Consider the following 10,703-nt stretch of genomic DNA (forward strand, 5'->3'; position numbering starts at 1 on the left):
AAAGACTTATCAATTGATGTACCTATATGCCCGGGTATGGCCAAGGGAAGCCGGGGTTCTGGCTCTCTTCCTGGCAGTGAGCTCGGGCTGGAGTGAAGAGAAGGCAGGGAACCAGTGAAGCTGACTTCAGTTATTTCTTCACTGCCATCCGGGCCACAGAATTAGCAGGGTCTTCAGGTAAACTGTTCTTCAAACTGGACTTATCTCTCAGTTAATGGTTGACATTCTCTGTTTACCTTAATGATTGCCAAGATCTGTTGCTGCACAGGGTACATTCTGTGGCTCAACTGCCTTGGCTCCGAAGGTAGAAGGCAATTTGGAAGAGGTTTGGGGGTTGTGGGCTGGGACTGGAAACACTTTGGTTCATCCCTAGCCACTTAGGGCATGGGCAATAAGCAGGCGGCCCAAGAGGGCCCCAGTACTGCCACGTGGGGGAACCCCTGCCATCTCTCACTTTGGCCTCAAGGGGCCAGTAGCCATTGCCCATGGCTGTTTTTTCTCTCCTCATAGTCAGCATTTTCAAGGCTGGGAGCTGGAAGGGATGGCACCCAGTGCAGGAGCCCTCTCTGTAGCTCGTCCACACACCAGATCTACCTATGGCCAGCAGGTGGGGGAAGGCTGAAGGCTGAGGCCCAGGTCCAGTTCTGTCTCCCAGATTGGGCTAAACACGCATACATGGGTAACGAAGATGCCTTTCTTCCTCTGGGATGGGGCAGTAACGTCAGGCTATGTGATGTGTCTCTCCAAAGTCACCGGGAGTTCAGGGGATCAATCTTATTTAATGATTGTGTGAGGGAGGAGGTAGGGCTGGTTAATGTTTGTCTGGTTCCTCTTGGGCTGTGGGCCATATCTGGCTCCAGCCCTGGGCTCTTTGTCCCTCCCCTGGACTGGGCTGACAGTACCTAGTGACATAGTGCAGACACGCCTGCAGACATTCCCTGGGAAAGGGCAGCAGCAGCCAGGTGAGGAAGCTGTGGGGCTGAGGGACGTGGGCCCAGGGGCTGGTATGGCCCAGGAGGGCAGAAGTGGGGGGTTGGGGAGAGGCTTGGGTCTTGCCTTCTCCTGGGCTCAGCATTCAGCCACTTAGATCCCTTCTGTGTTTCCCTCTGAGCTAGACTGAGGCACCTCTTACCCAGGTGCCAGGCTTGCTTAGTCTCGCTCTGTAGCCCCCAACTCATGCTTTTCCCAGGCTCAGTGTTGCTTCTGCTCTCACTCTTTTTTGCCCAGTCAAGAATCACCCTCATCCCCACAGGGTCAAATCCCCAGAAAGACTGGAGGGGGCCCAGGCTCAGGGTGGCCAAGTTTATATCTTTAAGACATTTAGTGCCACACAGGGTTAGGGTTCAGTGGGGGTCGCTGGGCACTGCCAGGTGCTGTTTTCCTTCCCTGATTAGAAGGCTGACCAGGCGTGCAACCAGCATAGGGGCTGCGGGTGGATGAATACAGTGCACTCGGCAGGCACAGAGGACCAGCCAACCAGGCCAAGATTTGGGAGCATGCATTTCCATTTTCTTGAGGGAGGCAGGGAGACTCAAGCTGAGCTTGGAGTAACTGATGACTGGCAGATCTAAAGGATAGGTAGCCCCCTTGCTGTTTGAAAGTTGTTCCAGCTGTTGGGAAAGGCACGGCAGAATGCATGGACTTAGAAAATGAGATGAGGAGAGAATAGAGACAAGATGTGTTTGAATGGAGAGAAGTATAGAGGAGGACGCAGCAGAGCAATGGGGAAGGGACCCAGGCTTTAATGAGGGGCCAACATGAGCCCTAATCTGAGTTCCAGCACTGACTTACCAGCTGTGTGATAAATTACTTAGCTTCTTTGAGCCTCCATTGCCTTGTCTGTGAATTGAAGATAATAACTCACAGCGCACAGGTTTGTTGTGAGGGTAAGAGTTAAGGAACAGACTATTCCTAGCACAGAATAGGTATTCCCTAAGTGGTGGCTGCTATAATAAGGCCAAGTAGAGAGCAACGGGAAGTCAGATAGTTGATGGAGGAGTAAAAGGGTATAGTCCAAACAGTGAGGAAGGGAGCTGATATGACCAGGAGCTCTGTGGAAAGATCATGACAGAGTGAGAGAAGGAGAAAACTGGAATGAGCTAGACTGGCCCTGACGCAAGCCTGGCCACAGAATACATATGACAGTGTGGAGGGAACAGTGCAAGTTACTGAGGTGCTGTGGAACCACAGGGTGGAGGCAGGGAAGAGAAGCAGGTGAAGAGGGAGAGGGATGGAGGGGTTTGGTCTTAGCCACACCAAACTGATGAAGGCAGCTGGAAATTCAGAAGAAAATCTGAAAAAAAGCCCCCTGTCTTTTCCTGCCAGAGTCTGCCTGTGAAATGGGGGAGGGAGTATGGAGTCTGAGGCTGAGTGTAACCCCATTTAGCCAAGCCAGGCCCCTCTTTCCCAAACCAAAAAAGTACAAGGATTTCCCATAGTTGGAAGGAGGGACAGGAAAGAGATAGGAGCAGAAAGAGATAGACTTGAACGTGCGTGTGTGTACACGCAGACACACGCATGCAGGCACATGTGGAAAGGAATGCTGAGAACATTTTTTGAGTTCTGAGATCTAATCAATCTCAGAATGCAGTGTCCTTAAAGGAAGAGAGGCTGCCAAGGTACAAAGACTTTGAGGTCAGAGGAAAACAAATTTGAAATTCGACTCTACCATTTAGCAGAAGTGCAGTTGTCATTGAGGTAAGTTGTTTAACTTCTCTGAGCCTCACCTTCTCTATCTGAGAAATGGGTATAATATTAGTTGGAGGGACTAAGGACAATCTCCTGATTTTGACCTGTGCTTGAGTGCTTGAGCAAATCTGGATCTGAGGACAAGTCCAGAGCCAGACATGGTCAGAGAAATCTTGTCTAATTAAACACAGGAGCCAAACATGCCTGGAGCAACACAGAGCATAGCAACACCTGGACTTTAACCCAAAGTCACAAAAACAGTTTGGATTTCAAAATCAGGTAACTCCCATGAATGTTTTTGAAATGAAACCCTTGAGGTACTGATGTTGACATAGGGATCAGCTCTTTCCAAAGGGAGAGCAAAAATTGAGATCTCAGTGCTCACACAAGGGTCCTTAGGGCCTCCAAAGGGAGCTCGTGGCTATGTCCCAGAGGGCTCAAGAAGATGGGAGGTGGAGAGCTATAAGAACCTAGAAACTCAGGGGTGGCCAGGCTGTCTGTGAGGCATCCCTAAACGACAGAGAGAAGAGAACAGCTGAAGTTCGCTTTGGGATTTGAGGAAGCAGCCAGAGAAAGGTAAGGACAGGGAAACAGAACAAATGTGGAGGCAACTGAAAGCTCTGGGAAGGGAGGAGAGGAGAAAAGTTGTCAGTTATAGGAAAGAAGAGAAGGGCTAGAGGAGACTATAAATCAGACCAATCTTCAATCTCTCTGTTTCTTAAAAGCACTCATAGGAAGAAAAATGATAATTGTATCTGAGGCAGCAAAGCTTCTGGGAAAGAACATGGGCTCTGAAGTCAGCTTGTGTCTGTGTGTGTGTGTGCGTGTGCATATGCGTTAGTCGCTAAGTCGTGTCTGACTCTTTGCGACCCTATGTGCTGTAACCCGCCAGGCTCCTCTGCCCGTGGGATTCTCCAGGCAAGAATACTGGAGTGGGTTGCCGTTCCCTTCTCCAGGGGATCTTTCTGACCCAGGGATCAAACCTGTGCCTCCCGCATCTCTCCTGCACTGCAGGCAGACTCTTTACCACTGAGCCACCAGGGAGTCAGCTTGATCTGGCTCAAAAATCCCAGCTCTGGCATCTACTCATCACATGAACCTTGTGACACTGAGATAAGTCCCTTCACCTTTCTCTACCTCAGTTTCCTCATCTGTGACATGAGGGTTACAAATAACACCTACCTCTCAGGGTTGTTTTGAGGTTTATAAGAGATTGTGTGAAAGGGCCTGGCACAGAGCAAGGGCTTGGGAAATGGTTACTCTTAACAATATGCTTCTCCACCACCTATTTTGACTCTAACAGGTCTCATTGGACAAAGCATTTCTTTCCATTGTACTTCCTGTACCAGCTCTGCCTTCAAAATCCCAGGCTTGGGAGAAAGGGCACCTGTGTTCCTGCTTTTCCCGCACCGGTTTAGACCCACAGCATGAACTGACTGAAGCTTTTTTTAAAGCTGTATGAAGAAACCTTGTTCAGACTATCCCTTTGCCCCTTAGTTTCTTTCATTCTGCTCCCCCAACTTTTCTTGGGCTTCCCTGCTGGCTCAGTGGTAAAGAATCCGTCTGCCAATGCAGGAGATGCAGAGAACCAGGTTCGATTTGTAGGTTGGGACGATCCCCTGAGAAGAAAATGGCAACCTGCTCCAGTATTCTTGCCTGGAAAAACCTATGGACAGAAAAACCCAACCCATGGCTGGCTATAGTCCATGGGTCACAAAAGAGTCCACCATGACTTAATGACTAAATAACAACAAAATTTTCTAGCTACTGATACCCTCCCCCTTCCCCCTACAACAGAAAGGACTACCCAGAACTTGCCACAGCCTTCAGGCCTTGTGTCCTCACAGCAGTTCCTGGCTTGCAGCATGATCTCTTTTCAACTTAATGGCAGACAAGGTGGGAGGCAGAAGAAAGCCTTCTCCCCCTGCCTAAGAGATAGAGGGGAATTTCTTCCCTAGAGCAACTGGCAAGCTCAGGAAACCAGGAGTTACAATGTACACTTGACCCGGGGGCAAGGCAGCAACGGAATGGTCTGTTCTATTTCAGACAGACACTATAGGTCAACAACAGCATTGGGAAGAAAAAAAGAGGGCTATTGGGTTTGGCAAACCACTTAGTTCCCCCCAAGCCACATTGTTTTCTCTTCCTGATAAGGTTTTACTTCCCTTGATCACCAACCATGAAATTGGAGCCGGGCTAAGAATTTTTCCAGGTTGCTTCACTGAACCTCACAGTAACACTGGGTACGAACCTCATTTATAGATGTGCACACAGACTCAAGTTTGCTAACTTACCCCAAAGTCATAGCAGATTAAAAAAAAAAAAAAAAACAAGGCTAGGTGGCTCTTATCTTTTCCATCTTCTAACCTTCTTGGGTTTGCTTGATTAACTTTTGCTTTTTCCTTCTGGCTTGTCCTCACTTGGCCATCCTCTGTATGGGCTCAAGGAGAGATGGTCAGGCTTTGCTCCATGACTTTGGGATCAGACTGCATTCACAGGTTAGCAACTTCCTTGTTTCTTATGGGTAGCCTTTGCTTCTGTTGCTGTTGTTGTCATCATTAACAGCTAGCCTACACTTTGGGGAACACCAGCTGCAAAAGCACAAAGACTGTACCGTGCAAAGAGCCTAGACTTCTGCTTCAGACACTTTTGTGTTTCATCCTACTCAGACACTTCAGCTGTGTGAACTTAAGTAAGTTACTTAACTTACCTGAGCTTCGGCTTCCTCAGCTGGAAAGACGGGTAGCAGTCCTTAGAGGCTTGCTAAGTGGGTCAAAAGAAAGAATGTATGGGAAAATACTTAGCACAGTTCCTAGCTTGATAAAAGTGAGCTCCTTTTCCTAACCTCAGGCTCACCCATATCCTGGAGGGGATTTAAGTAAGGAAAAATCCTGCTGAATCTAAGTTTCTAGCAGAGTCATTGGAGAGTGCCTTAGGCTAGAGGCTTCTGGTTCCCCTGGGTCCCATCTTACATGCACCTGTCCTTGTTCCATCTCTCCCCCACCCCCGCTGTGGCCATTCTTCTGGTGGGGCTATGGGGTGGGTGCGGCGATGGACCGGGCGGGCACAGAACAGGTGGGTGCAGGCTGGGTGTCCGGCGCTGGGACACAAGTGCTCTGTGTGTAGGGTGGGCGGAAGTCAGGGCGTTTGATCTGAATTCTAAAGGGCGTTGTTCAGAGCCCCACAAAGGTCCCATTGTGCAAACACTGGGTATAAAGCAGCATATGACTCCCCAGCACCGGGCGGTGATGAATTGGGACGCAGGCGCGAACCCAGGGACCACTCCCCCTGCATAGACATGAGACCATAGGGGACCTGTCTGGGTGGCCTCAGGGATAGGCGCTCCCCAAGGTAACGGGGCTTTGTTGCCTTTAGCTCGGGTCCAGACTTAAGGAGCTGGGGGAAGGGAAGCTAAAGAGGATGGCTGATGGCAGAACAAGATGGGCCTGGCAAGGAAGGGCAGGAGAGGAGAGAATGTTGGATGAAGGTGGAGAAGAGAGATGGGGCTCAGGGAGGTCAAGTCATCAAGTGAATGGGTGAGGAGGAAAAGAAAGAGGAGAGGCTGGCATGGGAGAGCGGGTGGTGAGGAAAGCTATGACTCTCCTTCTTCCTTTCTTGTCACTGGCTCTTGGAAGGGTCGGGGGGGGAGGTGGCAGGCAGTGTTACGGAGCCCGGCTTTCCACCCCAGCTTTCTGACAGCTTGTTCTGCGGCTCCTGTTTTGCAGGCGTGAATGAGGCAGGATGAACTGGACGGGTTTGTACACCTTGCTCAGCGGCGTGAATCGGCATTCTACTGCCATTGGCCGAGTCTGGCTCTCTGTCATCTTCATCTTCAGAATTATGGTGCTGGTGGTGGCTGCCGAGAGCGTGTGGGGGGATGAGAAGTCTTCCTTCATCTGCAACACCCTCCAGCCTGGCTGCAACAGTGTCTGCTATGACCACTTTTTCCCCATTTCCCACGTGCGTCTGTGGTCTCTGCAGCTCATCTTGGTGTCCACCCCAGCTCTCCTCGTGGCCATGCACGTGGCGCACCAGCAGCACATTGAAAAGAAAATGCTTCGACTTGAGGGCCACGGCGACCCCCTGCACCTGGAGGAGGTGAAGAGGCACAAGGTCCACATCTCAGGGACACTGTGGTGGACCTACGTGATCAGCGTGGTCTTCCGGCTGTTGTTCGAGGCCGCTTTCATGTATGTCTTTTATCTGCTCTACCCCGGCTATGCCATGGTGCGGCTGGTCAAGTGTGATGCCTACCCCTGCCCCAACACAGTGGACTGCTTCGTGTCCCGCCCCACGGAGAAAACCATCTTCACGGTCTTCATGCTGGCCGCCTCAGGCATCTGCATCATCCTCAATGTGGCCGAGGTGGTGTACCTCATCTTCCGGGCCTGTGCCCGCCGAGCCCAGCGCCGCTCCAATCCACCCTCCCGCAAGGGCTCGGGGGGCTTCGGCCATCGCCTCTCACCTGAATACAAGCAGAATGAGATCAACAAGCTGCTGAGTGAGCAGGACGGCTCCCTGAAAGACATACTGCGCCGCAGCCCCGGCACCGGGGCTGGGCTGGCCGAGAAGAGTGACCGCTGCTCGGCCTGCTGATGCCACAGACAAGGCAACCTCCCATCCTGCCCCCCACCCCTGTCCTGCCCCAGGCCTGCCCCTCCTTCTCCCCTGCCGGTGCATAGGCCTCTGCCTGCTAGGGGTTGCTCCATCAAAACTTTCCTTCCCTCCCTACTTCCCTTCCTCCCCAGGGCCTTCTGCCTCAGGGCCTGAAGGTGTGGGGAGCTGGAGGCCACCCACGCCAGCACTCAAGGCTTTCGGGGGCGCAGGCAGCTCTCGTTGCCAGCACCCCTTTCTCTTCCCTCTCCCTCGGACCACTGGGGACCAGAGGTGGGATGCTCTGACAACATCTCCAATTATGAAACTAATCTTAACCCCGTGCTGTCAGATACCCTATTTCTGGAGTCACATCGGTGGGGAGGGATGTGGGCAAGTGGAGTGGAGGGAGGGTGCTGTGGATGTGTGGGTGGGGAAGGGAGGGTAGCAAACGCACGAAAAGGAGGAACAGTGCTTGCCGGCCCTGAGGAAAAGGAGGACATGTCTGGGGTGGAGGAGCTAGGGAGAGAGAAGCAGGCAGATAAGTTGGAGTGGGGGTTGGTCAGGGATGCCTTTGCCTCTAGTCCCCAAGGCCTCTCTCTGCCTGAAATGTTACACATTAAACAGGATTTTACAGTAAACGAAGAGGTGGCTTGTGTGTTTGTGAAGTTCTTTCTCCTGCAATCTCTGACCACCCCCTGGATGAGCCGGCCTTGGCTTTTTGCTGATCAAGAAAGAAATGGGAAAAGAAAGAGAGCAATTTGAGTAGCTGAAGCTGCCAAGGAGGGACTGCCGCGCGTATCCCACTACCCACAGGCCAGGCCCAACCAGGCCCAGAGCCATTCTCTCCTGTTTTTGTTTGGTTTGCCCCCGTTTTAAAATAACAGCTTTATTTTTGTGTTTTTTGTGTTTTTTATTTTATTTGTTATTTTGTTATTTTTATGTTTTTGTTTCTTTTGCCCTCGTTTTAAAATAACAGCTTTATTGGACTCTAATTCACTCATCCCTTTCTCTAATTGATTTTTTTCATCCATTTTAAGTATGTAGTTTATTGAGCTTGGGTAATTTTGTGCAGTTTTGTAAACATGACCACTATCTATTATAAAACATCTACATGCCTTCAAATAATTTCCTTGGGCCCCTTCCTCTGATTTTAAAAAGAATAAAATGACAACTCCCTCTGGAGAGACAGGAAATGATGGAGAAAGTTCACAAGTCTGAGAGGGTAGCATACATCTCCTTGGCGAGGCCTGTCCCCTGCACTCCTGGGAGGAAATATGGCCTGTCCTCCCTCAAAACTCAGCCTTCACTGCCTAGGGATGCTCTCCAAGCCACCCACTGGACTGCACAGGGACTCTGACTCCTTTTCTCAGATATAGCCCTAATTCTACCCTTCTCCCCAGTTTCCTTCCCTCAGGAATCAATGCCTCCCACCCCAGAGATGTCTCTAACACAGGTTAAGCATTTCACAGCAGCAATTTCCTCAGCATCACTCACCCAAGCAGCAGGTACCTCCCCTCTTTCCCTGGGCTGTGGTGGGAAGAGCTCCAGGCTGGCACTTGATAAAGCTGGGTTTGAGTCTTGGTTCTGTTACTTAGTAGCAAGGTATTCCCTTCTGCAAGCTTCAGCTTTCTTATGAGCAAACAAGGTCTGGCCCAGAACCTTTCTAAGCTTCCTTTAACACTCTGGGCTCCATGGATTCCCCAAAGTCTCCCCCAGTCTCATGAGGGTTCCCTGTTGCAGAGTCACTGCCCTCACCAATGGCCCCTAGGAGTAAAAGTTTCCCCCACAGTGGGTTTCTCCCTTCAGCTCCCTACCTCTTAACAGAAAAAAATATTTGCTACTCCCTTTCAGAGAATGCTGACTCCCTGTGGGAAGTATGTCAGAAAGGAAGAGAAAATCAGGCATAATCTTATCAGAATTGTTCTCTAGAAACAGTCTTTTTCCTTCAGACAGAAAGCCTGGGAGTGTTCCTCATTCAAGAAGGTTTCTTCTTTAGAAAAGAAAGGAGTGCACAAGTATTCCTTTCCCACACATTCTGCAATCCTGAAAGAGAGTTTCCTCCTCTCTTAAAAGAGAGACATTCCTTTCCTGCAAGAAATCTCCTTTTTCCTTAGTAAACCGACAGCTATTGTCAGAGGAGAGGTCTCCATCCCCTCACGGTGAGTGGAGATTTCTTTTCTTATTGAAATACATTCCCTCTCCCTCCACAACACAACACAACAAACAACAGCACCTCATTTCTGTCCAAAAGGCCAAAGAGAGAAAGTTTTTCTTTTTAAAATTCCATCCTGGTTCAACAAAGGAACTTCATACCCTTCCCACGTTGAGAAATGTTAAATCTATCACCTCAGAAATCTAGTTTCTCTTCAGATTGTAAGAATTCCCCTTGGAAAGGGGTTCTATCTCCAGATCAAGACTTTCCTCTCCAGGGGGCAGTGGTGGGACAATAAAGCTACTGGGCTGGGTGTTCCAGTCAAAAGGACACTTACTCTTGTGTGTTGTGAAACAGGTGCATGCATGTGTGCTCAGTTGCTCAGTCGTGTCTGACTCTTTGCGACCCCACGGACTATAGCCTGGCTCTTCTACCCATAGGATTTTCCTGGCAAGAATACTGGAGTGGGTTGCCATTTCTTCGTCTAGGGGATCTTCCCAACCCAGGAACTGAACTCACATCTCGTGCATTGGCAGGCAGATTCTTTACCACTGAGTACCTGGGAAGGTGGGAGCAGGCCAAAGGAAGTTTGAGGGGAGCTGGTCTGCACAATATATATAGCAAAGAGGGAGGTGGCTACAGCAGGCTAACCCTAGGACTGACTGTTTTATTTGAGATTATGTCACAAACATGTAAGGGTTTCTTATACAGGAGGCAAGTGGGGCTTAGTACTCGCCACACAGAAGACACCCAGTATATACATAGTGAAGTAAGCCAGAAAGAAAAACACCAATATAGTATACTAATGCATATATATGGAATTTAGAAAGATGCAAATGATAACCCTGTATATGAGACAGCAAAAGAGACACAGATGTATAGAACAGTCTTTGGGACTCTGTGGGAGAGGGTGAGGGTGGGATAATATGGGAGAATGGCATTGAAACATGTATGTTGTCATATGTGAAACGAATCACCAGTTCAGGGTCGATGCATGTTACAGGATGCTCGGGGCTGGTGTGCGGGGATGACCCAGAGGGAGGATAAAGGGAGGAGGGAGGTGGGAGGGGGGTTCAGGAGGGGGAACTCATGTACACCCGGGGCGGATTCATGTCAATGTATGGCAAAACCAACCAATATAATATTGTAAAATAATTAGCCTCCAATTAAAAAAAAAAATCTGAGAAGGTACTTGTAAAGGTGCCCAAGGACAAAAGCTCACTAGAAGACTGAGACTTAATCATTGGACCATAGCATGCTTCCACTT

General features: G+C 49.8%; 1 protein-coding gene across 5 annotated transcripts; it reads left to right on the forward strand.

Moving 5' to 3' along the window:
• Nucleotides 1-808: 808 nt before the first annotated feature.
• GJB1 (gap junction protein beta 1) lies at nt 809-8,153 on the forward strand. 5 transcript variants are annotated; one of them, XM_055393646.2, is made up of 2 exons: nt 809-962; nt 6,414-8,152. In XM_055393646.2, exon 2 carries the CDS (start codon nt 6,430-6,432, stop codon nt 7,282-7,284), a length of 855 nt encoding a protein of 284 aa, XP_055249621.1. In that variant the 5' UTR covers nt 809-962; nt 6,414-6,429; the 3' UTR covers nt 7,285-8,152. The 5 variants fall into 5 exon arrangements, with proteins under 5 accessions (XP_055249621.1, XP_055249624.1, XP_055249625.1 ...); XM_055393649.2 differs by lacking the exon at nt 809-962 and adding an exon at nt 1,039-2,697 and having other exon boundaries at nt 6,414-8,153; XM_055393650.2 differs by lacking the exon at nt 809-962 and adding an exon at nt 2,947-2,967 and having other exon boundaries at nt 6,414-8,153.
• Nucleotides 8,154-10,703: the final 2,550 nt, after the last annotated feature.

Source organism: Moschus berezovskii, chromosome X (genome assembly GCF_049115385.1).
Source record: "Moschus berezovskii isolate FMDL1 chromosome X, NW_MosBer_1.0, whole genome shotgun sequence".
In the NCBI taxonomy this organism is placed as follows: Eukaryota; Metazoa; Chordata; class Mammalia; order Artiodactyla; family Moschidae; genus Moschus; species Moschus berezovskii.